The 27,924-nt window shown below is 41.8% G+C and overlaps 2 protein-coding genes across 3 annotated transcripts; both read right to left on the bottom strand.

The window, feature by feature from the left end:
* Positions 1-410: 410 nt before the first annotated feature.
* On the bottom strand, positions 411-27,723 carry CUZD1 (CUB and zona pellucida like domains 1). Its single transcript, XM_032281914.1, has 10 exons — positions 27,641-27,723; positions 13,857-14,316; positions 9,766-9,916; positions 7,616-7,830; positions 6,008-6,158; positions 5,437-5,654; positions 4,789-4,961; positions 3,321-3,712; positions 2,267-2,535; positions 411-708 (listed from the first exon to the last, which is right to left on the bottom strand). Exons 2-10 carry the CDS (start codon positions 13,936-13,938, stop codon positions 536-538), a joined length of 1,824 nt encoding a protein of 607 aa, XP_032137805.1. The 5' UTR covers positions 13,939-14,316; positions 27,641-27,723; the 3' UTR covers positions 411-535.
* Positions 17,228-27,877, bottom strand: FAM24B (family with sequence similarity 24 member B). Of its 2 annotated transcripts, none has more exons than XM_032281915.1 (3): positions 27,641-27,877; positions 18,509-18,635; positions 17,228-17,559 (listed from the first exon to the last, which is right to left on the bottom strand). In XM_032281915.1, exons 1-3 carry the CDS (start codon positions 27,864-27,866, stop codon positions 17,385-17,387), a joined length of 528 nt encoding a protein of 175 aa, XP_032137806.1. In that variant the 5' UTR covers positions 27,867-27,877; the 3' UTR covers positions 17,228-17,384. The 2 variants fall into 2 exon arrangements, with proteins under 2 accessions (XP_032137806.1, XP_032137807.1); XM_032281916.1 differs by lacking the exon at positions 27,641-27,877 and adding an exon at positions 19,334-20,934.
* Positions 27,878-27,924: the final 47 nt, after the last annotated feature.

The following is a 27,924-nucleotide window of genomic DNA, read 5'->3' on the forward strand; positions in this document are numbered from 1 at the left end:
GAGGTGTCAATTTGTAATTTTTTTTTTTTGAGATGAAGTTTTGCCCTTGTTGCCCAGGTTGGTGTGTAATGGCACAATCTTGGCTCAATGTAACCTCCGCCTCCCAGGTTCAAGTGATTATCCTGCTTCAGTTTTCCAAGTAGCTGGGATTATAGGCATGTGTCACCACACCCCACTAATTTTTGTAGTTTTAGTAGAGACAGGGTTTCACCATGTTGGTCAGGCTGTTCTGCAACTCCTGACCTCAGGTAATCCACCCACCTTGGCCTCCTGAAGTGCTGGGATTATAGACATGAACCACCACACCTGGCCTCATGTAATATTTTTGTATCTTTAGTTCCTAAAATGAGAGCCAACTGACATGATATTTCTTTATTTCCATTGTCCTGTAATGAAACATGTTGACACAGTGACATGCACGCCTGTGTGTCACTTTCAGGCCCTTCCTAATTTATTCATAATATATGTAGCCACGAGGTAGCATTTCCTTTGGCATCCTGGAGAAATGTGTCTCACTTAGGGCTGGACCTGTTAGTTAATAGTTCTGCAGCTTCTGGTATTTGTAGTCTGCCCGTTGATTTACAAAATGCCTCACTGTCATTGTGGCTACAATCACTACATTCAGAGCTAGAACCATGAATGAAAATAGATGCAGACTGTTGAAAGGTTGGTTTGGTGTTTCTTCCGCATGTGTTTCATGCTGAAATCCTGTAATTAGAAACAAGATGAAAATCAGGATTTAAGAAGTAGTAACATTATAAAATGTTGATAACTTTTATAATATCTCTACATATCCTATGTATCTTTTTCTTAACTCTTTTATTTATTTATTTATTTTATTATTATATTTTAAGTCCTGGGGTACATGTGCAGATCATGCAGGTTTGTTACATAGGTATACACGTGCCATGGTGGTGGTTTGCTGCATCCATCGCCCCGTCATCTACATTAGGTATTTCTTCTCATGCTATCCCTCCCCAATCCCCACATCCCCTGCTATTCCTCCCCCCCCCCCCCCCCCCCCCCCCCCCCCCCTGTGTGATGGTCCCCTCCCTGTGTCCATGTGTTCTCATTGTTCAGCACCTGCTTATGAGTCTTATATATGAATTAATGTATAATGCGTAATGCCAACACAATACAGAGGAACCATTATCAAATATTTGAATGCATTTATATTTATATTTATATTTAAACAGTTTGACACAAGTTTAAAATTAAATATAAATATAAATGAATTAGTTTCTTTTCTTGATATCACATCAAAAATGTGTAAAACTCAAGCATAATAGTTAAACGGAAATGCAGGTTCACTTATGATGGTCACTGTTGCTCATTGTTGCCAAAATACATTTTGCCAACAGAAAAAACGTTGTTCATTCCCTTGATATAGGAAAAAAATATTGATGGTTTTTCCATAACAACTTCTCATATTGATGGTATTTCCATAACAACTTCCATTTATACATTTTTAACTAATTTCAAACCAGTGTCTATAGATACACTCTGTAAGCCATTTAGTGAATGCATTTATAAAATCACTAAATTTAACTTTTTTGTTTTTGTTTTTTGCCATAGAAATATTTTGCTACAAACCAGAATCATACTCCTTTATAGTTCTCATCATAATGAATAAATACAGAGGTCATAAAGGTACTTTAATGCCATTTACAACTAAGATAACTTCTTATAGTTTTTCTTTCATTATGGCTTGTCTTAAGCCATTTAATTGCAAACTCTCCTTGAGTATTTACCATCATTCCTTTCATGCATCTCGGTAGATCTCAGGTTTCAAGCCTTTCAAAAGAAACAGGGCTGCCCTGTGTTATTATAATAGATGCTTTGTTTTTAAAAGAAAAAATAAGTTTTTTTCAAATAGGCTATTATGTGGAATGCTGGTTCATTTTGTTTTACTCATTTAAGAGTTAAAATACATTGCTTTCTGATTAATTATCTGCTATGGAATCTATAAGAAGGATTCAGGAAACTAAAGAAAATTTGTTTTTAGAGATGAGGACATTACACTTATACTTAAAAGCCAAATGAATAATGACAAATTATCAGTGTATCATATGCTTACACTGTACATGGTATGCATATTATCAACTGATGGCAATAAATATTAATCCTGTATACTTAAAATTCAGCCTATTTGCTAAAGCTCCTATTATATATCTCTAAACTGTACATGCTTAAGAGTTACTGGATTTGAGCAGCATTTTTATGAGCCATGATGTGCTCTTTGATCATGAAATAACTTTTTTCTTACCTGAATTGCCACTTGCCCTTTGATCCCTTTTCAGACGAATGGGTCCTATGATGGAATCTGTTTTCCACTTATATGAAGAAATATCTCTTTTGCTTCTGGAGATACAACCCTGATTGCAGCGAGACTGGTGGTCACTGCTATCACATATCAAAACTTTACACTGCAGATACACAGAGCTCATACTTCTCAAGAATTTAAAGGCATTAAACTGGAATCTCCCATAGTGTTCAAATAAGGGATACACCTTACATGTCTCATCTCGACTACATCTGAAACAGAATTTATGAACATGTTTAGAAGATACAGACAAATTTAGTCTTTTCCATACTAAAAAGAGATGATACAAAGTTTTCTCTGAACTAAGTTATGAATCCAAAAATCTCTCCAGAAAGACAGTGTCTCTAGTTCATACTACAGTGAGTTAAGACTATAGATCTGATTCCTGGGTGAGATAGCAAGGTTCCTTCTACTCTAAAACTCCTGGTCCATATGACTTAATCAGAAAAACAATATTTATATATTGGAAGTCAAACTTATTTCCTTACATGCTTATCATTAATGTATCAGTACAAATAACATAGCTAAAAACCAACAACTTGTAAGGAAAAAAATGAATTTTTTTTTTCAAATAAGAACTTTATACTTTTTCTCTTAAGAACGCTACATATATTTTATTGATGGCATTATATTTTAAAGATGACACACATGAAATAATCTTCTAGGTTTTTGTTGAAAATAACCAAAATGTCCAAAACCCAAAAATACTAATAGAGCTTTTATAACAAAAAATAAATTTGTTTTCACCCACAAATATTTTGTAAATATGCTTAAAATTCTAGAAGATAAAAGCTATGTCTGTATAAATGTTTAAATTTAAATTATTTGTAATTAGTATATAGTAACTATATTTTATAAAATGATTAAAATGAATTTAATGAAATTTCATGCGGTACCAGAAAAAATGTATATATACACAACACAAAAAATTACTTTATTAAAAATGTTATTCCACAGAAAGGGATATCATATATACATCAGTTACATTAATACATACCCACTCTTGATTATGTCATAGGTTGGAGATGCAAAGTCAGAGGTAGGAGAGGCTCTACAGGTATCAAGAAACACCATCAAATTAGGATCTGAGGTGTGCAGACTGACTTGAACAAAAAGAGTTTGGTTCAAATCCACATAATATGGTGACTCAAGTATAGTATTTTCAAATGAATTGGATTCAAAAAGAGCCATGCTTATGTTATATTTGCCCACTGCAACTTGATTTTGTATTACATCATCTTCTGTTATGTACATTATCTCCACAGTAGAATTATGTTCCATTTCACACTTCACAATAATCTGGAGATGTTTCTGACGGGTGATTACTTCAGAAGTTGAGGATGCAGGAAAGGTGATTATATTGGTGTAGGTAACTGACTCATCTTCTACCTGCAGAATGAGAAAGAATTCAATTTTTATATTTTAAGTCTAGTAATATTTTAGAGCATAGATGTGAATAACATTTACAGGTACAGACATAATTTTCTTAAATCACGAGATAACAGCTTTCCTGTCCAAATACTATAAACCTTAAATGTATTTCATTGAAGAAATATTCTAGGAAAGGAAGAAAGTATGGATAAGAAATACAGCTTGCATTAGAAAGACCTGAAGATAGAATCAGAAATTTTTCAGTTACAGTAAAATCAATTTTGAATGCAGATTTCCAGCCTTAAAAAGACATTAAAGCTTACCATATATTGCTTTCCTTAAGGAGCGCTAAGTTAACGTGGCTAACTGGACAGTTTCTAAAGTATATGTATACCAAGGGTCTGCAAGAGGGACTGTCTTAACTGCCTTCCCTAGGAGTTCAAAGTGTAATAAAGCCTGTGTGTTCATTTTTGGTAAGAAATGAAGATTTACTTCTGTCCTTATCAATTCCTCTGGATTAGCCTCCATTATTTTCAATTAGGTTATTATTTAATGTCTGAGTGAAAAGTTTATGGTATGAATCCTAACGAGACCAAAGGTTGAAAATGTTTGGAATTTTGGATGAAACTTCTAGAAAATGTAGAACAAATCTCAAATTTCCAGTAATATCCTTCATGTTTAAAATAAGGATAATGGGTTTTTTTTCTGTCTTTAAAAGGAAAAGAAGAAGACCCTAAAAATTCAGCTAGATTTTTACTAAATAAGAGGTATAAACATTTTCTGCATATGTGTTACTGGTAGGCTATTAAGCTCACTGAGCATAGACGTTCAAACTCCCTCTAGTGAGTTTTCAGAGTTCTTTACCTTCTGGGAAAGGTAACCATCCTCCAGTTATCCTGAAAATGAATGCAGCAATTTGGCAGCTGTGTATGAATGGATATGTGCACTTACATGCCTTCACATGCTTATCATGCAGTTAAGCCACTAAAACTTGTGAGTTGTTTGTTACAGCAGCTAGCAAACATTACCCTGACTGCATTGGCCAACATGCATTCAGCATTTGACAAAATCCAGCTATCAGTACTTCACTTTACCTTTTTAGTTGTACCACATCCATTAAGAGGGAAAGAAAATTCCACAACATTTGATAATTTTGGTCTGCAAGTTGGGTCATTTAGTTGTAAGTTATTCTCATTAGAGTGAAAATTCTCTAGGAAGAGTTTACTTATAATAACTCTCATCTTGTCAGAAGAGCAAGTTAAAGATGCTGTCAGGGGAAAAAATAAAATAAAAATTAAAAAAAGGATGGTCATGTTTATGCCAGCTAGAAAAGCTGGGTCTTGAAGAGTTATGCATATGAGTAAATATATAAAGAGTCAAAACCATTTTGCCCTAAACAGTAATCAGAATTTTGAGATAGCCAAGCAGTTCACTTTTTACTGTGTTCATTGTGACATTGCTTAGAGCTAGAATCCAGACGTTTTTATTGCGTCTTTGCAGAAGGAATTAAGGGAAACAGTTCATATTGTCTGCAGAAATCCTTTACAGGTTAATAAAATCATTAATTTCCTCTTGCATAAGCAATGCACAGAAATGACCGTCAGGCTTAAGATTATGAATATGTCCCCAACTATATGTGACATGCTTGCAATGAGGAATAACCACAAGGCTAAAAATTAATAGTTTCTATGTATGGAATCTTCAGAGCTCAAAATAGCTAAGGAACATAAAACGTGACTTACTAGTGTTGATGTTTTCTGCATAAATTGAGGTGTAGGAAGCAGAAAAGCCCCGGTAAGAATTGGCATAATCTGTAGACAACACGACAGTCAGAGAGTTGGATGACGATTCGTAGGTGGGAGTCACGTGGCCACAGACTTGTCCAATCAGGCCAGAGTTGGTGGAAGGGCCATCATAGACGGCAATGAAATCAAACTTGCACTGTTTGTCTATTTCTAGTCTAGAGAATGAGGGCATTTGGTGAAAAAGAGTTTCAAACCAATTTAATTCTATGTTCTAACATCCCAACCATCCTACTCTTAAGCGATTATGGATTTTTTTTCCTTCAGTGGTATCTCAGGTTTACGATGACACATCTGGGGATTTGATGGTTCCTGACAAGGACCTCAGAATTTTCAGGAAAATAGTCAACCTAGTTCAGTGGAATAGTATCACTGTTTTCCTTTGTACATCAATTCTTTGAAAAGTGCCCATATATGGGAATTACATGTGATAATTTCTCCTCCCCAAATCCCCCAGTTGCCAGGTGGGGTTACTGCATTTGTTCCAATAGAACTGGGCAGCAGTACTTACAAAACATCTTTGAAGTTTAGTTTTATCTTGTAACCTTTCTCCACTTGTATGTGCCACACACAATAAGCGAGCTCAGGATGAGGCTTTGGGTAATTGGGGCTGGTGAAGGATCCTTCCAAGGTATCCAGGTAACCACCACAGTTTGGAATAGCTGAAATGGATGTGAAGTTGGTCAAGAATGTACATCAAAATAGAGACTTCTTTTCATTTCTGTGTTGTGTATCAAGCGTAACATGTCTCTCCAGAGTATGATTCCATCTCTGTCTTTCCCATGGGTCACATATTGAGGCTTTCATCCTTCTTTATCATTGAAATTTCTGCCCACTGGTGCAGGGCGGAGAGTGAATCTTTATGCTTTTGCCAAACAAATCACATTAAAGTTGTGCTGTAAGATGTGTTGCATCTGGAGATACCCCCATTACCTGAACTGAGCCATAGGGAATAAAGTCACACTCTCCCTTGAAGGCTTTTCCTCACTCTCACCAGCTCAGCTTGCCAGTCTCATCAGCCACTACTACGTGGCCTTCTGTTCTGTCCTCCCTTTCTTCCCATGACTCCTCAGGTGTCAGCTCCAGCAGAGGTGAGTCCTCCTTCCCTGAGTGCCACCCCCACCCACTCTCATCATGCTATTGTTCAAAGCTCAGCTCAGATACAGCCTTCATGAAGCAGCCCTTGGTCTCACCTTTCCCTAGTAAGTACATAAGGAAGCAGCTGGACAGATAAAATGTGGAGAAACAATGCGGAGAGCTCTTTTTGGAGATGTAAAGCACTTTAGACTGGCTGAAGTATAGGGTGCAAGCCGGGCAGTGGCTAGAGGCAAGGCTTGAAAAGGTGGCCTGGGTCCAGCTTGGGAAAACCTTGACTGCTGCACTCTGCAGATGTGCTGGCACCAATAAGTCAGTGGTTTCAGCAGGAGGATGACATGGTCATCACCGGGCCTTGGAAAGAAATCCAGAGTGGACCTCTCCCCTTGAACCCACTCACAGATGTTCTTGGCATTCTGCTTTGGGTCACAGTGGAATGTAAGCACTGTGAATGCAGAACCCTGTAAGTGTAGCCTCCAACCACCTGACAGTCTTAAATTTCAAAGGTAAGACCAGAGATTCCCAGCATGCACTCTCCAGACAACCTTCTTTGTCAGAATCATCTGGGGGCCTTATTAAACATGAAGCTTCAACCACCCCAACCAAGATCTCAGGAATCAGAGAATAGGGAGGTGTGGTCCCTGAAGAGGCATTGCAGAGGATACCAGGGTTACTATTAAATGGGCTGGATGTGGAGTCTCTGCTTTGGGCTCTGACACCGTACCCCTCAACATGGAGCCATCTGATCAGCCCCTTGTCTCTGCCTTATCTGGGAGCTGGTTAGAGAGGCAAGATCATGTGCTCCACCCAGAACCAGTAAATCACAGTATCTGCAATGGGGCCCAGAATCTGTGATTTAACATGTTCTCCAGATGATTCTTATGCACATGTAAGTTAGAGAACTACTGCTCTCCCACATAGAGAAGACTCTGAGGGAATATACTCGACTGAATATTATACGAGGAGAGTGTGTAACCTGTGCTTGCAGGAGACGTGGGTGAAGGCTGTGTAAATGAGGACTTACAGGTGTTAGGAGAGAAGAAGTAGTAGAAGAGAAAAACAGTTCTTTGAATTCTTGCCGAGTCAGTAACTATTTGAAACGTCAATGTATTGGATGATGATTCAAATACAGGAACGTAGTTATTTTTACTGCAGACTTGCCCCAGCAGAGGCCCATTGCTGGAGGTTCCGTCAAAGACTTTAATGCTTTCACTTTCACAGTTTCCATCTGGATCAAGCCTGTGGACAAAACACAACTGTGGCTGGAGAAGCAAAGGGGAGTTTGCAGAGCAGAGTCAATTGCTCACCTAGGCATGTCAATTGACAAAGTGGTGGCACATCTGTTTTCATGTAAACCTCTCCAAGACCAATCACCAACCCCACCATCCTCAGCATCAAACCACACACTGCCAACCTTAATGGGTTCAGGGAAGTGAACTGCTTTACCTATGTCTTTTATCAAGTAAATGATGAGGATGGGTATGGAATCCAGAACTCCTTTCCTTCTACCTATTTCTAGCTCTCCAGTTCCCCATGTCCATGTAAGTCTTTGATGAACCTTCTTATTTGGAATTGTTTCCCATTGACACTTGATATCCAAGGCTGTAGAAAGGTGAAGCAACCTTCTTCCATAGCCACCTTTCCCAAGGAAAAGCAAACCTTAGCGGCTCCCTAGTTGCTCCTTCCTTCCCTTATATCACCACTTCCTCATGCTGAAGGACAGTCTCCTGCCCTTCTTTGGACAGGACAGCCCAGGGTTTTAGATTGTTGCCCATTCTGACAGAGTCTCTCCAAATACCCTCAGAGGATGTACATCCAAAATAGGAAGTAATGCAAGGGTAGAGAAATCTGGGTTCTCCTTCTACTTCAGTCACTTACCTGCTATATAACTTTACAGAAGTGATTTAACCTTTCTTGCTTCAGTTTTCTCATCTGTAAAATGGGGATATCACAGCCTACTTCTCATTATTGTGTGAGGTTTATAACATTCTGAACATGAAGCAACTGCCACAGGCCTGGCACACAGGTGTGCAATAGATGTTAAACATTAATTTCTCCCCTCCCTTGCTCTTCCCACACTTTTTCTTCCCCTCTCTCCTTACACAGCAAGAATAGCATATGTTTCTCAGCAACCTTTCCAGGAAATTTGAGGCCTCTTTTGCTTCTTTGAAGCATAAATTCCAACTTCAGTGGTACAGGGCTATGGTTCTCAAAAGTGTGGTACTTGGACCAGCAGCATTGACGTCACCTGGATATTTGTTAGCTATGCAGAGTCTCAGGTCCCACACACTCCATCTGAGAAAGATAATAGACACTCTGGTGGTGGGGCCCAGCAGTTGTGCTTTAACAAGCCTGCCACATGCTTCTGATGTATGATCAAGTATAAGAACCACTGGGACAGGTGTAAGAGTCAGGGCTCAGGAGCAAGGCTGCTTGGAATCAGTTACTATCCCACTTTTATTACTTTTTAGTCTTGGACCTGGTAAGTGACTTTTCTTGGCTTTCTTATCTATAGTATGGGGATTAGACTGCATCTGCCCAGATGGTTGTTGAGAGGATTAGCTAGAGGCAGATCTCAGGAAACGCTGAGCAACACTGCAGAGCAGAGTCATGTTCTCAGCTTGGCCTCACCCTGCGGTCACCTGTGCACTTATAAAAAGCATTTATAAACATATACTTATTTCAAAATAAAAACTATAAAATAAAAAATATTGATGCCTAGAGTCTACCCCCAGAGATTATAATTGAATTATATGGTGTACAGCCTGGGAGTCTGGATGTGTGAAAGTTCCCCCGCTGATTCAAATGCATAGCAAAATTTGGAACCAGAGTTTAGTATTTTAGGGCCAAGAAACTGCAACTAGACCAGCTAGTTTCTAACCCTGGTCATGCTACTCACTATCTGTGTGACCTCAGACAAGTTCTCAGCCTTGCTGTGTTTGTAGTACTATTATAGTGCTACCCTCGAAGGACCTCTGTGAGCCAGTGCCAGGCACACAGCCATCATCAGTGACTATCAGCCATCATCCTCATCACCATCATCATCATAATGGTTGTCAGTGTCACTACCACCTCTAGCAGCAGCTGAATTATTTCTACGGAGAGTCCCCCTACCCACCCCAATGTGGTCAGTGTTCATTACCCCCTTATTAGGAAATGAAAGCGTCTACTTACTGGACAGAGGAAAAGATAATTCTGATTTTTTTGTTTTCTGGTTTTTCTATTGTCCAGGTGCAGTTCTCATTGGGATTGAGTTGCAGGATCATGGCTTTGTGGGTCTCTGTCATATTGGCACCCCCCAGACTGAATCTGCAGCTTGAATTTCCTGTTAGAGACCACAAAGGGCATTGAGGAAAGCCAACAACAGCCTCTTTCCCCTCCCTAAGAGATTAGGAAGCTGCCTCCCACATGTAATATACATACAAGCAGGCAGCTAATTGTGGATGGCACTTAGCTAACTCCAAAGTAAGTCACAAGCGGTTGATTTCTCCGTCTTGAACCCTTAAGGAGAAGTATTTGTAACTTCTCTACATATGGTCCATAAAAAAGAATATATTAGGGCCTGAAGAAGGATAGTTTATATTTTTAATAGGTTTTCATATGAAAGTAAACCTTTATTTCCCTAGCATAAATACCTAGGAGTGATATCACTGGGTCATATGTTAAGTGTATATTTAACTTCATAAGAAACTGTCAAACTGTTTGCCAGAGAGGCTGTTCTATTTTACAATCCCACCACAATATATGAGAGTTCCAGTTACACTACATTCTTGTCAACACACACTATTGTCAGGTTTTTGTACTGCTTTGTTTAGCTATTCTAATAGATGTGTAACAGCATCCCATCATGGTTTTAACTTGCATTCCCCTAATGGCTAATGACATTGAACATCATTTTATGTTCTTATTTGCCTTTCATATATCCTTTTTGGTGAAGTATCTTTAAGTCTTTTGCCCCTTGGCTTTTTGCTTTTATTAGTTGGGTTTTGAGAGTTTTTTATATATTCTGAATACAAGTCCTTTGTTGCATCTGCAATTTGAAAATATTTTCTCCCAATATGTAGCTTGTCTTTTCATCCTCTTAAGAGTGTATTTCCCAAAACAAAAGTTTCAAATTTTTTATAAAGTCCAATGTATTAATAGTTTCTTTTATGGGTTGTGCTTTTGGTGTCGAAGAACTCTTTGCTTAACCCCAGGTTTCAAAGATTTCTCCTATGTTTTTCTTTTTAAAGTACTATAGTTTTACATTTTACATTTAGATCTATGATCGATTTTGAGCTAATTTATGTATAAGAAATGAGGCTTAGGTTGAGTTCATTATTTGCATATGGATGTCCAATTGTTCCAAGACCATTCGATAAGAAGGCTGTCCTTTCTCTATTAAACTGCCTTTGCACCTTTGTCAAAAATCAATGGACCATATTTGTATGTATCTATTTCTGAACTCTCTATTCTGTTTTATTTATCTGTCTGTCTATCCTTTTGGTAAATGACAACTTCTTGATTACTGTAGTTTATAAAAAGTCTTAATATTAGGTAACATGAATCCTCCAACTTTACTGCTTTTTTGAAAAATTGTTTTAACTATTCCAATTCCTTTTCTTTTTCATACAAATTTTAGAGTCAGCATGTCTGTATCTATTTAGCAATCTTATTGGGATTTTGACAGGAATTGCACTAAATTTATAGATCAACCTGGGGAAAAAAGGATGGTTTTTAAAAGATGCTTGATATCTAGAATGTGTAAAGAATTCTTACAATTCAATAATTAAAAGGCAAATAATCCAATTTAAAATGGACGAAGAACCAGAATAGACATTTTTCCAAAGAAGATCTATAAAAACCAATATGCACAAGAAGATAAACTCAGCATCATTAGTCATCAGGGAAATACAAATCAAAACCACAATGAGATATCACTTCATATGCATTAGGATGGCTACAGTCAAACACAGAAAACAGCAAGTGTTGACAAGGACGTGAAGAAATTGGAATGCTTGCACACTCCTCATGGGATTGTAAAGTGGTACAGCTGCCATGGAAAACAGTCTGGCAGTTCCTCAAAAGATTAAACATACAGTTATCATAACCCAGCAATTCTACCACTGGTCATATCCCCAAAAGAAATAAAAACAAATGTCCACACAAAAACTTGTACACTAATATTCATCTCAACATTAGTCATAAGCCAAATATTCATCAATTGATGAATTAATAAATAAAATGTGGTTTATCCACACACTGGAATATTATTCAGCAATAAAAAGAAATGAGGTACAGTCATCCCTTGGTGTCCACGAATGACTGGTTCCAAGAACCCTTGTGGATACCAAAATCCATGGATGTTGAAGTCCCTTATGTAAAATGACTTAGTGTTTGCATATGACCTACACACATCCTGTACACTTCAAATCATCTCTAGATTACTTATAATACCCAATACAATGTAAATGATGTGTAAAGTGTTGCTACACTGTATTGTTTAGGGAATAATGACAAGGAAAAAAGTCTATACATGCTCCATAACTAACCATTTGTTTTCAGATGTTTTCAATTCACAGTCGTTGAATCCATGAATACTGAACCCACAGGTGCTGAGGGCCGATTGTATTCATACATGCTACAACATATATGAACCTTGAAAATATTATGCTAAGTGAAAGACCATATATTACATGATTTCATTTATGTGAAATATCCAGAATAAGTAAATTTACAGAGACAGAAAGTAGAGTAGTGGTTTCCTTGTGCTGGAGACATCAGGAGAAATGGAGAGTGACTAGTAATGAATACGGTTTCTTCATATATATACATATCTCCACAAAAGCTTGTACACTAATATTCATTGCAACATTAGCGTATATATATATATATATATATATATATATATGGAGAGAGAGAGAGAGAGAGAATCTCACTCTGTTACCTATACTGGATTGCGATGGCACAATCATAGCTCACTGCAGCCTGAAACTCCTGGGCTCAAGTGATCCTCCCACCTCAGCCTCCAGAGTAGCTGGGACTACAGTCATGTACCACCACACCTGGCTAAAATATTTTTTTAAACTTCTTAGCATTGGGGTCTCACTATGTTTTTCAGGGTGGTCTCAGACTCCCGGCCTCAAGCAATGCTTCCATGTCGGCCTCCCAGAGTGCTGAGATTGTAGGCTTGAACCACTGTGCTGGGCTTGAGACGGTTTCTTTCGGGGGTGAAGAATATGTTCTGGAATTAGATAGTGGTGATGTTTGCGCAATTTTGCATATATACTACCAAACACTAAATTGTATACTTTAAAATGGTGGATTTTATGGTATGCAAATCATATGTTAATAAACCTTAAAAAATAGGAAAAAAAGAGAAAAGGGGAAGAGGAAAAATCACTGGATCCTAAACTGTTAGCAGTGGAATTACCCAGTAAGGGGCTGGTCGTGGTGGCTCACACTTGTAATCTCAGCACTTTGGGAGGCCAAAGCGGGTGGATTGCTTGAGCTCAGGAGTTTGAGACCAGCCTGGGCAATGTAGTGAAACCCCAACTATAAAATATTTTTAATTATTTGGTAAATTTTAATATTTTTATGTGCATTGTCAGATGGGCCCAAATAAAATTAGTACTAATTCAAAATCCCACCAAGATTTTGACTAATCCTCAAAAACTCCACCTACATAGGAACAAAGCTTTATTTTTATTTATACTCCCATAACCCCAGCCACCCAGAAACAATCATCATCGAAACCTTGGTGTAAACACTTCTACACCTGTTCCTTTTCTCTATTTCTACATGTTTAAAATGCTCGAATGTATATATTTCAAACATAAGAACCATCATATTGTAGAAACTTCAGATCTTTTTTCTCTCTTAATGTAGACTATGGACACACTACAGATCAGAGTTATTTTAATTTGCCATAAAGAGTGTTCCATTGTATGGATTTACCCTAACAATGAAAATTTGTGTCGTTGTTTACAATTATGTAAGTGCACATATTTATACCTATATCTTTGGACACTTTTATGCTTATTTACAAAACATAAACTCTTAGCAGTGAAATTACTCAGTAAAATCTATACACTTTTGATATTTTTATTGATGTTGTCAGATGAGCCCAAATAAAATTAGAATTTAAAATTGCCCCCCAAGAGTATTAGAGTACATTTTTCTCTGAACTGAGGCCAACAGACATAAACACTTTGAAAAATTCTGAAAGAGGCCTCTTAAGAAGAGAACTTCTCTGTTTTAGTGAATAAATCTGGTTGTTTTCTTACCTTCAGCCTCTGCCAATGTCAACTCCACCAAACAAGAGAGAATTAAGAGGGTCAAAGGCATAAGCCTCCTTACAAGCTCCATCTTGGCAAGGGGCTTGTCAGCCTTAAGGACTGGCAGCTTTTACAGGCTCTGTGTTACATCAGCTTTCTGGACACCTCCAGGGAAATGTCAGTTCCAGCCACACAAGGGGTAGATTTGTGTGAGAACAGAGCAGCTGTGCAACTAGTTTCTTATCAGCAGTCCCCACAGTGAGGGTTCTCTCTCCCCAACTCCTTCCTGGAAATGTTGCCCCCAGTAGAGGCTCTTTGTGGGGATCTCTAGCAGCTGGTTCCCAGCAGGCACTGTGTTGTTTTCCCTGAAACTGACAGGGAGCTGTGCCTTTCTTCTATGCCTGCACATCACAAACAGGTGGTCTCATTGACATCTGAAGTCTTCAGGGCTCTGCTTTGAGAAGGGAACCTGTGGGGGAACAACAGGCCAGTGGGGCAAGGCAGGGGGTGCAGCACCTGGGCAAAATCTGGGTCCAGCTGGCACATTCAGATGCCCTGCCTGGTGGCTGACCCTGTAGCAGAGGGGAAGAGGGTAGAGGATGAAGAGGAAAGAGTGCAGATCCAGATTTCCCTACAGGGATTTCTAGCCGGTTATGTCTGGAGAGGCTGAAGCAAGTGAATTAGTCACTCTGGTATGGTGTTTTCCAGCCGAGAGAAAGAAATCCCAGCGTCCACAGTGAGACTGGGAGGAGCAGGTGGTGGTGGGTGGGAGCTGCCCTCTTTTAATTCATTCATTCATTCATTCATTCACTCAATCAGTAAATATTACTTATTGGTCTAGCGCCTAAGCAACATAGAATTGAATGTGAGAGACAGTCTTGCCCTCATGAAACTTGGATTCTAAGTGGAGAGTTAGACAACAAAAATAAATGAAGAATTCAAATAGTGACAGGAGCTATAGCTACAATAAACAGGATGACTGCATAGATGGTGGTTGCTTGGGGTGGGGAGAAAATCTGACAGTGAGAAGGAGGGCATGTTGAGAGATGAAATCTGAACAAAGGCAGAAAGATAAGAGGGAGGCATTCATGTGTGACCCTGGCTTAGGAGCTTGCATCTTAGGCATAAGAGAGGCCAAGTGCAAAGGCCCTGAGGCAGGGACTAGATGGGCACACCTACAATAGTAGGGAAGAAAGAACAGCCTGGCTGTATGTGAGTGAGAGGAGCGAGCTGGGAGGGGAGGATGGAGAGGAGCAGGTGAAGGTCAGATAGGGAAGGACTCACAGGGCAAATGAGGAGTCTGGGTTTTACTCTAAGTTCAGGTGGAACATTTTGAGTGAATAATGCCGGGACTGGCTACTTTTTGAAGAACCTTTGTGCAGCTCTGTGGCGTTATGACACCGATGTAGGCTGTGTCTCCTAGGGTAAAACCCTCTGGCTACCGTCAGCCACTCTGTTGTTCTGACTGTGCTGCAGCCCAGGACACCTCCCTAGAGAGAGTACAGTCCTATGCTGTGACTCAGGAGATCCATTCCTTTTTGGGCCCACACCTGATGCTGCAGGGGAAAGGCAGCACCTGAGATGCCATGACTTGGTGCTCAGGAGGAGCTTGGACCCTCCCCAAGGCTCTGCTCCATTCCTATCTGCCTGGTCTGGCTGTGAATGAGGTGGGACTGGGTGTCCTGGGGTGAGTTAGCAGGGCACAGGTGTTTGAGGTGGGGCACCCTTCTGGTTACTAACTGTTTGCAGCTGTGTCCACGAATCTCACCCCCACCCTGGGCTTTCCCTCTGATCGCTCTTCCTCTCCCATGGCTGGGATCTTCAACATCCCTGATCCCTCTCCACTGAGTGCGAGAGTTTCATGACCACACTCTGTCAGTGGCCCTGGTAAAGGACCCAGGATTCCAGGTCCAGTCAGGAGAGAAGCCACCTTCAGGCCTCTGGCAACTTCCTGGGAACCATGGGGTGTTGTGGGGTCACCCTGCCTCATCTCACTGCTTCTTCCCTGTCACCTGTGCAAGTCCCCACTTCACACCAAGGACACAGAGGCTCAGAGGAGTCAAGGGACTTTCCCTGGTGAAGGCTGAGTTGGGATGGGAATCGAGTCCATAGGGCTGTAAAGCCCATGTGTGGTGTTCTGCCCTCCTGCGAATGGGAGCATCCTGAAGACCCTTGTCCCACCTGCCTCCCTCACGGTCCCTGCAATACCTGCACCAGGTGTAGTTGCCCATGCAGAGAGGCCCTGGCACAGGCCTCTTGGGTCCAGGCACTGGGCCATCCAGTGGGTGGGATAAGAGGGGATTTGTATGTGTTCCATCTGCTCAGAGCTTGCTGGTGACAGAAATTCAAAGGCAGGGGATGGAGACAGTGTCCAGAAACTTGAGGGGGACAAGTGACCTCCAGCTGGAGGTTTCCCTGACTTGGCCTCTTCCCAAGTATGTGAGGGCTCAAGGCTCAGCCTCCAGGAGGTGCTTGGCTTCTACCCACATCTGCAGCTCCTCTACCCACATCTGGCCCATTTATGTGCCTACATGTCACACCTATTTCCTTCATTTGCAACTTCTGTTTCCTTTTTACCCCCTTTTAGTAGGTTACCACCTGTTACTAGCTAATAATTCCTTACATTCAGTATACATGTGATGGTCACAAGCAAGGGTTTAGTTCATGAGAGGAGTGCACATGGTTACAGATGGGGAATCATGCTTAGAAAGGGGTTCCAGGAGTCTCAGGGGAAGGAGCAGAACAGAAGGCAGTTGGGAGTAGATGTGGGGAGGGGTGCTTCCTGCTGCCTGTTGTTGTGGTCAGGGAGTCTAGGCTTTGGCCTTTGGCTGATGGTTCCTGTTACAGTTGAAGATGTTGATGGCTAGATCAACACACATCACTGTTACCGTGACCCAGAAAGGAGCCACATGCTCTGAAGATTTGGGGGTTGCAGCAGGAGGAATATGGTTTTCAAAATGTCCTTTTGAGGCCACTGAGCTCAGGCCTATCTTACACAGGTCAGACAACTTTAACACAGGGAGGTCCCGCCTGGCTCCTCTCACTGTCTTGCACAAATGGACAGGACAACAGGACAGGTGTCAGGACAACATGACACCATTTTCTGCAGTGGATGCCAACCACCCAAGCCCTCAGGACAACTAAATGAGCAACTCCAGCTGGACAAGATCACCTGGGGCTGAAACTGGGCATGTCCTAAGATCAGTGTGCATTTTCCTTCTAGGGTGGGAGATGTGCTGGACACTTATTTTCTACTCCAACTCTCTTTCTTCTATTGCAATGCTACAAGCTAGTTCCCCCACCTTCCAAAGTGAGTAATAAATATATTTAAACAAAACATGTTTATGATTAACCATAAAAAATACTAGAGGCAGAGACGATTCTTTTTAATATTGTACATTTATTCAAAAGTATATAAAACAACACTGTAAATTATATAGTAACACATAAAATCCCTAGAACTTGATTTGAATAACAAAATATTCTATTAAGAAAGAAATACTGCTCATGAAGATTTTTGTGCCCACCTTTCCCAGGTCAGAGGCCCTCATTTATGTCACAACAGCAAGGTGGCAGGGAATCAAAATCGGCGTATATTGTACATCCTTCACAGCACTGTAGGGCAGGACAAGACTCTGTGGCAATGGTGTTGGCCTGGCTGTTCTTGGCATACAACACTTTGTCTGGGTTGTGACCAGATTCCTTTGCAGCTCTTGAGAAAAGACACACACAAAGCACAGGCTTAGAATTTTTTCTTCTCAGTCCTTTTGTTAGAAATGTTGGGGATATCTGGGAAGTTTAGTGCTGAAGCCAATCAAACATGAACACCAGTCCTAAATTAAAGCTCTCACCCCTCTCCCAAGTTCCTCTCAATTTTTTTCCTCTCCTATGATTGCTATAAATGTAAACTGAGGTTATAAAAGTAAGAGTGAGTGAATTCGCAAGCAAAGTCACCCAGCTGGTTACTGCAGGCCCTCAAGATGCAGAAATGATGAGAAGGTGCTGCATTCAGCTGTGCCCAGGGCTCCCGGATGTGCCATTGTGAACTCCTTTGAATGGGGACACAATTGCATCTGACAACTAATCTCTACTGTACTTAAAGGGTCTTCTCCCCAAACTGCAATCTTCTCTTATCTGACCTACCCTCCCTTGTCCGCTGTCCCCCAGGTTTTTCACACAGTTCAGCTGTCCCTGAGATCTAGAGGCCCAGTTATTTTCCCCAAGGCCGTCAGAAACAAATGGAGAGCTCCCAACACAGGCAAGAAGAAATCAATCCAGCAGCCTGTCCTCCATGTGAGCACAAGGCAGAGCTCATTCACGCAGCCTCCCCTACAGAATCTTCAGCCTACAGTGCCCAGGACAGAGGGAGGGTTGGCCATGGTACTGAACTAAACACCAGATGGTAAACTTGGTGAGGTCCTGTGACAGCCAAGCAGCACTGACACTCACAGCCCCAAGCTGAGAACATTCTACAAAACCCAGCCAGGAAGGAAAACAAATAAGATTATGCACTCAGCTGCCTTTTTGCCTTTTCAAAGCTGCCTGTTCTTCTTGACCTCACCTAGGAATATGGCCACAGTAGCAAGGAATAAACTTGCTCCAACAGGGAGCCCAGATATCCCATTGAGGGAGTGTTATTCCCTTTTCCCCAGGTGACTCACTTTAGTGCGTTGCCTATTTTGAAGTAAAGACAGAGCACAACAACTACCAGCAGGAGCAAGGCCATCAGGATACCACCAGCAATGACAAGCATAATTATTGTACGGAGGTCAAAAGACGTTGATGTACCTAGGCAGAGAAGTGCAAGCAAAGCAGTGAGCCCATGTGGCCTCCCACCCCCAACACAACCACTAAGCAATGTTCAGTGGAGGAAGAAGGAACCCCAAACATAGATGTTTGTGTGTGTAAAACACCAATGTCTTCCCAGGGCAGCCTAGATCCTAAGCTGGCCCAGAGATGGGGGTAGGGGGGGGGGGGGGTAGGGGGGGAGGTGGGCAGTGGCGGGGGCGGGGGGGAAGCTTATTTGTCAATGAAAAGGAATTGAAATGCAAAGTCCAGAGAGAAGGATATCAAAAAGACCCTGGGAAGAATCTTTCTCTTTCACAGGGAAAGATTGTGATATGCAGCTGGAAATAACAAGCAGGCCTGCACTGGAGTTGATGGCATCACTCCCCAACACCCGGGCCTCCTGAGCTATGCTCACTTTCAGAGTCAGAAATGACCCCTTACTGGATATCAGGCTCAAAGATCTTCTGTGGGAATGTTACTGTCCAACAATACTGAGACTATGCAAATCCATTTGTAAATGATGCATGTTTTAGGAAAAGAACTTTACAATTCTTTCTCTGACAACTGACATTTTTCCTCCTAAATCTTAAATTCTCCCAAGAAATCTAATTTGGGATAATTAATTAGTTTAACTTTCTGAAACTGGAAAAAAGTGAGCCAGGGGAGAATAAACAATCTGACTGCCAAAGCATACTTACCACCTTTTAACACTTCATGGCTGGATGAAAGCCAACAGTAAAAAAAACATACAGTCAAAGTAAACTTCAGGGAATAGGACATCTTATCAGGAATTTCTCAAACCTTTAACTTGAGAAAGAAAATTCTAATGATTAACATCCAAAGTTGAAGTGCTTGCTTTTAGAAACAGTCTTCCACCAGAGCTAGCAGAATGGATATTCATAATCTAGCTCCAACTTCTGTGCCAATCAGGACACAGGCTGTGTGACATCAATCCTCTGGCCATCAGTTCCCTTTCATGGAGTTCTGAATTCCATTCCATTTCCGGATATATGTTAGCACAAATGGAAGTGGATATGCCTAAATACTCTCTTAAGCCATGTAATACTCAATCTCCCCTTTTCAGGTTTTGTTTCCCTCAAAGAAAAGTTTTAGTTAAGATTCTGATTCCCAGTGATGCCATGTTATATTATTTTAAACGTCCAGTTTTCAAAACAGCCAATAAGAAAAAAAGTCTATAAGAGAGTATGGCCCATAAAGGAGTGGGAAAGCAATAAATAAAAACTTTTCTGGAAGAAGCCCAGACATTGACCCTACTAGAAAATACTTTTAAAGTCTTTAAATTTGTTTAAAGGAATCCATGTCCAAAAAACTAAATATGAGAATAATCGAAAATAATTTCATCATAGAAAATATCAATAAAGATAAAAATTATTAAAAAGAACCAAAAAGAAATTATGGCATTGGAAAGTACAATAACGGAAATGAAAAATTCACTACAAGGGCTTAATAGCAGATGTGAACTGACAGAAGAAAGAATTGGTGAACTTGAAGAAAGTTGAGATTATCCAAACTGCAATATAAAAAGAAAAAAAAGGGTAAAAATGAACACAAAATTTCCGGTTTCTGCACCAACATGTGAAGAGCTTGGGAGTATTTATTCGCATCCTCACAAGTAAAAAACTGAATACACTGACCGAATAAAAGCTGAATCAACAACTCCTAAGTCAACCAGAAAACTGAAGTCATAGGGCAAAGAACCACCCCCAAAACTAAAGAGAGAGGTGAATACAGAGAATACCAGCTTAGGAGCAGAGGCCACTGCCAGAGCCGGCAACTGGTAAGAACACTTAAATGGTAACTGATATCTTCCTGGATGATGAATATGGACTAGCATATTTTAAAACTCCTGAGGGCCCAATTTTGTTTTGTTTTGTTGGGTGGGGGCACACTTTCAAGAGTCATATCTCCCGGAGCTCTCCAGGTTCTTATAATGAAGACTACAGGAAAATCCCTTTATGTTTTAGTCTCCACTGACACTGCAGTGAAGGCAGCCTCATTACCACTGTGAGTTAAGAAAAGTCAGGAAATTTCCCCAGACCTCCTCTGGTGCCATACCAGCAGTTAGGTGGTGAGACATTGATCACCACCTGCAGAGGTCTGTCCTGCAGACCCTGACTCAATGACGGATGAATAAATGCACTCTCACACCTGGTTCAGTGATCCAAGTGGGCTAGGGATGGTCGTCAGCTGCTTTCCGAGGGTGACTGCTGCCTATAGACCAAGACCCCCGTCCCTCCACACATTTATTCAGTAAAAATTTTATAACAGAGGTTCTAAGTTAACATGCCTGTGGATAATTAACATGGTTAAAAGAGTGATTTCAAGAATGATAAAAGCTTTAGGTTCCAGGGCCCAGAGTAAACACTATTAATGGGTAATTCCCTTTTGACCTTCCCCTGAGAGGATCATCCCACACAAAGTTTACGTGAGTAAACAGTTAGAATACAAACAAAGGGATGTGGGGTAAACAGAATTAAACTGGGAAAGTCTCTTATCATCCCTATCTTTTCCCTAACATAATGGACCAGGCTGCCCCAATAAAATCTTTCAGGCTTCCAAAAGGTTTGAGACTATAATCTATAACTTTCCCTAATATTTTGCCAGCCACCCCAGGTGAATCCCAACAAGATGCAAAGTTGCCCCATTACCACTGGGTCAGAGGGGAAATCCAGACTCCCCAAGGCGTCTCCACTAATACCACAGGGGTCAGGTTATCACCCAGAGTTGAGTCTCAGCTCTCTATTCAGCCTTCTCTGACACCACCCTGGTGGAGCAGTGCTTTGGGACACTTCTTTACAGCTTGGTAAGAGTAGACATCTAGGCTCTCTACTCAGCCTTCACTGGTGGAGTTGGGATAGGGCTATAGTTTTTTCTACTTTGTTTGCCTAGAATGCAGAAGCTATTATCTAAAAGTTTTCTGTCACATTGAGCTGCCCATTTCCTGGTCTTTGGGCCAGAAAAAATAGTCTCTTGTTGGGGCTCTTTTGTCTGAACCCATTGGTGTTTCCAAGTTACCTGTTTCTTCAGCTCCAAGTTTAGAAATCTGAGACAAAAAAAAAAAAAAAAAAAAATTAGGGAACTCGCTACCATGTTATTACTTGGATCCCAAGGTCCCTAGCTAGGCTTCCTTCTTCTCTCCACCTATTCAAATCTTATGTTTGTTTTGTATATAATGTCCATAGATTTTAGTTGTACTTCGGAAGAATAAGAAAAAGTATCTTTTCCCATAAGTGGAAGTCCCCCATACGGGAAATTTTTTAATCAATCATCTGTTTAAAAGCCACAAACTCTGCACCAACCCTACACTTGCCCAATCCTGAAAAGGCAGTTACATGTCTCCTTAAATTTTGTACCCTGGGTCCTCTGCATGTGTTATCCAGTCCATATCTCAATGTAACATCTTTCCAGCCTCATCTCCCTCTGCATTACCCCATACCCCATGCATTTTGATGCCTCAGAGCCTGACTAGATGGCCCTCCCTGTTCCTCATCTCCTCTATCTGCTGAAATACCAATCTTGCAAGACTTCAATAAAATGCCATGTCCTCTATAAAACCTTCACTGATTTCTACCTCTCTTCCTCCAGTGTTAATTATTCCTCTCCCTATGTATCCATGCCCTTTGTTTGTACCTATATGGAAATTTGAATTGTTGGCTAAGTGTAGTGGCTCATATCAGTAATCTCAGCACGTTAGGAGGGTAAGACAAATGGATTGGCTTGAGCCCAGGAGTTTGAGACCAGCCTTGGTAACATGGTGAGACCCTATCTCTACAAAAAAATTTAAAAGTAAAAATGAATTACCAAGGTGTGGTAGCGGATGTCTGTGGTCCCTACTTGGGTTCAGAGGGATATAACCCTGAACAATTTTGGTCATCATTAAGGAGCTAGGCCCTGTGGACCCTCCCACGGAGGTGGTCTCTCGGTTTTCCTCTATTTCTGTGGTGACTTGACTGATGTTTGATAGTCTGTTGGCTTGTGCATTGAACATTTGCTTTTTCAAGGTGTTTGTGAACTCCATGGGAGCAGGAGCTCTGCAACCTTAGGTATCAGAAGACCTAGAACCCTTTAGGTGCTGGCACATGTTATGATCAATGATCGAAATCTAAATTTTGTCAATCTGGTATTCACTTTCTCTGACTAAGCTTCAAAATTTAGACAGTGCAGTAACTCAGACACAGCAGTTAAACCCTGACCAATATTATTTCATTTATTAAAGAATGCATATTTTCCACATTGCTTATAAGTCACCAACATTTAACAACTTCCAATATGTTTTAGTAATATCTTTCTGAGTTGCAATGAAGACAACCAGGAAGCAATAACTAAAACCTGTTTGAAAGATGAGGAAACTGAAGCTCAGGAAGTGGAAGTGACTCCCTTGGGTCACACAGCAAGTCACCAGCAACAAGGAAACTAGGACCTGGTTCTATAACCCTTCCCTCCATCTCCTGATTCTCAGGTCCAATGCTCTTCCACCCTCAACCTTCCTGAACCCTCTGAAATGATGTGCTGTTCCCCATTCCTTTTGGCTGTCAACTGAAAGATCTGCTAGGAAATCCAGTTGCATTTCATTTAAGGAAGGGGCTGATTTTTGTTAATGTTTTCATTCTAAGCAATATCTCACCGATGATTCACTTATGGTGACAACTCAAGAGTAGTGAGAGGAACAGGGTCGTGTTAAAAGGTAGACAGCAACTGTGCTTGAATCAGTGAGTTAAACTTTGCAATGCAATTCCTGTTACAGGGGCTGGCCTTATCTCTATGGAAATTCTCTGTTATTCATATCCACAAGGACTTTCACCTAATCAGTTATTTGAAACTGCCCATCCTGTGACTAACATATGAGTCAAATGGTTGCAAACACCCTGATGCCTGCTGAATTGCATCTCTGGTGACAGAAACGTCCTGGATCCAAAACTACATAAGCCTGTGAGCCCCCTACCTGGCCCAGTTCCCATCTCTGTGCCTCCTCCACAGCTCCTTCTGCTCTGCTCCTGGGAATCTCACCTTTGCCTTCAGACTCTCGGTGCCAACGAGGACCTTGCTATGGCCCTGGCAACTGCCATGAGAAGAGCTGGGTTTTGCTCCAGAGAAAGGATCTCCTTAACTGAATCCTTTATTCTCAGAGGAATAAAGATTGTGGTATACAACATGCAATCAGATTTTATGAACTGCCAAGGTTTGAAGACAGTTTTTGAGTCTTTATAAAATCCAAATGGCATATTTTACTAATGTGTCCCAGAACCAGATTACACCTCTCTTCCCATCTCCCAAATTCCCATCTAATCTTTCCCTCACCCAACTTTATGGCTGTAAAATCAGTTTTAAGAGAACCAAAGAGAAAAAATTTGCAAACTTAGTAATGGATTACCATGTTCTACCTTATTAGTACCTGTCTAGGTAGGTGATCCATGCAGACCCCCCGCAGGTGCAGGATGACGAGGAAGGTCACAGTCTGCCACTGGGCTTTGGGATTTGCCCTCTAACTCACAGACTTAACTTCCAAAAAATGTGACAAGACTGAGCCTGTCAAACCAATCTCTCATTTCTTTGGAGGCATTCTTCTCCATACTCACATGAGCCAAGAGAAGTGAGTTCTTCATCTTATTTCATCTGCATAAATAATGGCTCCTCTCCAGGAAGGGCAAGAAACATTTCAAAAAGAGCTCCAACTTCATCATGTGTTGGACACCCCCTTGTCAGGCATCCTCCAGGGGCTTCTAAATGCAGCTTCCCATCTCACTATTTCTAAGGCACTGGAGAGGAGAATAGAGACCAGTTCAAGAATTCTCTAGCTCAGGAAAAAGGAGATCATTCAGCTTGTCAGTTTCTTCAGTCTACAGTACCTCAGACAGAGGAAGAGCTCAGCTAACATGCTGAGCTAAACAACCAATAGTAAACTCAATTATTTAAAGTGACAAGGCAGCACTGATACACAGAGCCACCAGGCTGAGAACATTCTGTTTATGAGCTCACAGCCCAAAGCCAGAAGGAAAAAAAAGCCAAGACTGTACACAAACATGCCTTTGCCTTTCAACCTCTCCTGCTGTTCCTGACCTGAACCATATATGGCTGCCACAGCAAGGAATGCCCCTGTTGAAGCAGAGTGTCCAGGTATCCCATTTGAAGGGATATGCCTCATTAAGTGACTCACATGTTTGTGAGTGACTCACATCTTTGCCATGGCACATTAGAAGGAGACACAATCAGCATGAGCAGCAACCAGGAAGAGGCCAAGACCAACTATAATCTCTGACCAGCAGTCTCACGTTTATATGGATAGACACCCAACTTGCGGTGGCTTACTTTGTGAAAAGCCAAATATCTTCTATGAGGAGCAAAGTAGCCAGTGGCAATTATATTCTCTATGAAACAAACAAGCAACCTCTCCTGCTGTTCTTGACCTGAACATTATGTGGTTGCTGCAGCAAGGAAAAAATCTGCTGAAGCAGGAAGTGTCAGCATGGTGAGTCAGCAGTGCCTGCCTTCAAGGGGCCAGCCTTGGGGGAGGTCCATAAAGCCCTGATTCTGCAGCTCAATCCCAACGAGAATGGCCTTTGACACTGGAAAGACCAGACAGCAAAAGCATCTGAACATCTTTCCTACTTCCAGTAGGTTAAGGCCTCAGTCTCAGTCTAGCCATGCTGGGGAGTCTACAGGGGTCCCTCCCTTCTTTCCATGGGCCTAAATCAGGACTATAGAAGCATCCTCACGGGCCCCAGTGGTTCCTTCTCCAGTCCCCTCTACCCTGGACAGATCCACTGCATGTTGCAAAGAGATGTAGACAGTGATTACAGATAGATCTTCATTTCACCTGGACTGAGATCACCCTGGGTTGCTGCTGCTTCCCTCAGCCCCTATATCTCCCCCTCCCCCTCCCACCTCCAAACACCAGTGGCCTCATGATGTCCCTGAGCTGCCAGCCCTAAAAGCCAGGCCCAGCTCTGCATTTACAGTTCACTGGATGGAGACAGATAGAATTTAGTTGCTTGTAAGAATGAGGTTCCTATTTCTTCCTGACTGATGGCCCGAAGCCACTCTCAGCTCATACAGGCCACCCACTCACAGGCCCTCTCTCACTACAAGGCAGTTTACTTCTCCTTTCAGGCTAGCAGGAAAGCCTCCCTCTGATGCTCCACCCACCTTCTTTAAAAGGGCTCACCTAATAACGTCAGATCTACTCAGATAATCTATATTGATTAGCTCAAAGTCAGCTGATTAGTAACCTAGACACAAGGGTGACATTCCATCATATTCACTGGTCCAGCCTGCCCTCTAGGGGATGAGAATATACAGGATATCTGCATGGGGAGCTGGACTCTTGGGGGTCATCAGAGAACTTTGTGTACTATTAGGTTACTATGCTGCCACTTATAAAAGGTAACCATTTTGGTCCAAACCACAAAGCCAACAAGCTTTGCTGCAATTGAATTTTCACTATTCATTACTGCTATTACTTAAGTCAGTCTTTAAAGCAATAAATATTGAATTACTATCTAATCCATTTACCCTTCACCACTGGTCATTTCTCTTACTACATTTAAATAAGTTTATAAAACTCAAATTATCAATACAACCCTGGGAACATTTACCTCTGCTCCACAAAGGCAATTTTGGTATGCTTGTGCATTTATGATACTTGTATATCTGTTTCCTTGTATTTCTCTAGTTCTGTCATTTTCTCCAAAGCACTCATCATTCAGATTTGCCTCCATTCAAGTGTTGAGGCCTTCATGACAAGAAAGATTTATAAACTCTTAAGTACAGACCCTTCAAACTCACACTTCTAGGCCTTAAACGGTCAAATTGAAGCTTTAAAAAAGAAGAAAATAAAACATTATCGGTTTAGTTTTATGTCCCCCACATGGGCTGGAAATGTGTGTCAGTGCCTGCCCACGACCTGACAACTAATCAGGCACCAGCAAGGCCAGCTCTGAATGCTCAGGATGGTTCCACTGTGCCTCTGTGCATCCCTCCCGATGCACACCCGTGCCCCCAGCAGGAGATCACTCCTCCTGCGTTCTTGAATGTGCACCTTCGGGTCCTGAAGCCGGAAAGTTCTAGGACCAGGGAGAAGACCACAAAGAGTGGTTACCCAGGTATCCCTTACTATCTGTGGACTACACAGAATCTCTGAATCCTTCTAAACATGCTGTCCCCAGTACCAGTGAGAAGTACCCCTTTGGCTGGTGCTCCCCAGAGACTACAGAGGGGGTGCACTAAGGCTTCTGGGCACCCCACCCTCCCTGGCAGTTATGCAACAGACTTCTGTGAGCGAAATCTGAACACAGTTCTTCTAGGGATCTGGTAATATATTAAATTTCCTTAGGAAAGATGCTTTTTTCTTCTGGCAAACTTTCGGTTTCCATATGAGGTTCCTCTTCCAGGACTCAGGAAACTAGGCTCCCGCAAACTTGGTCATCCTTGGTCTCCCTGAATCTTTTGGATGAAAGTGGATAGCACACGTAAGACAAGGCAAGGCCTGACTGATTCTACCGTTAAAGATACAGCAATCCACTTCTCTATTCAGATGGTTTAGTACTCAGACACTGGAAGACAGATTAGCCAAAGGTGCCCCAATCGCAGTTTGAACCAACTAGACTCAGGAGCGGCGTTCAAACTGCGGGGAAGCGCGAAAGAGCAGAGCGTGTGCACTGGCTGCCCGTGGCTCTGGCCGATGCACGCCGTGCAGTCAGGGAGCATCAGCTGAGACGGCACCTGGGAAGGCCTGCGTGGCCCAACACCCACCACTAACGCTGTTCAATATCCATTTCAACTCCCCTCTAACGCGAGAATGCTTGGGAGGGAGGGAGGGTGAGTTCGGAGTAAAATTAACCCAAATCGACAGGAGTCCGCAGCCTCGTTGCCACAAATGCTGCAGACCCGATGGAGTGAAGGCAGAAAAGGCCCAGGTGTCCGCTTGGGAGAGAACGAGGTCAGGAGTTGGTCCTGCACGTCGCGTAGAGCGAACAGACCACACCTACCCGATCGCAGACGCTCCCCATCCTGCCCAGCAAACGTGGTCCATGCTGCCTGCCATTTGTTCACTGCCAGCGTCGAAAAACCGCCCTCGTGTCCGCGCGCAGTACACCGCGCCTGCGCATAGTCTCGAGCGCCAGAGCGAGGGGCTGCCAGTGCACACGCTCGCCTCTTTCGTGCTTCCCCGCACGGTTTGAACGCCGCTGCTGAGTCCAGTAGGTACATGCGCATGCGTGTCTCTGGTGCCTGCTCTCCCTACCAAAGCCACAGGCGGCGGGTATTTGACATG

The sequence above is a fragment of the Sapajus apella genome, unplaced genomic scaffold (assembly GCF_009761245.1).
Source record: "Sapajus apella isolate SASKATOON/1434 unplaced genomic scaffold, GSC_monkey_1.0 scaffold13, whole genome shotgun sequence".
NCBI classification, from domain to species: Eukaryota; Metazoa; Chordata; class Mammalia; order Primates; family Cebidae; genus Sapajus; species Sapajus apella.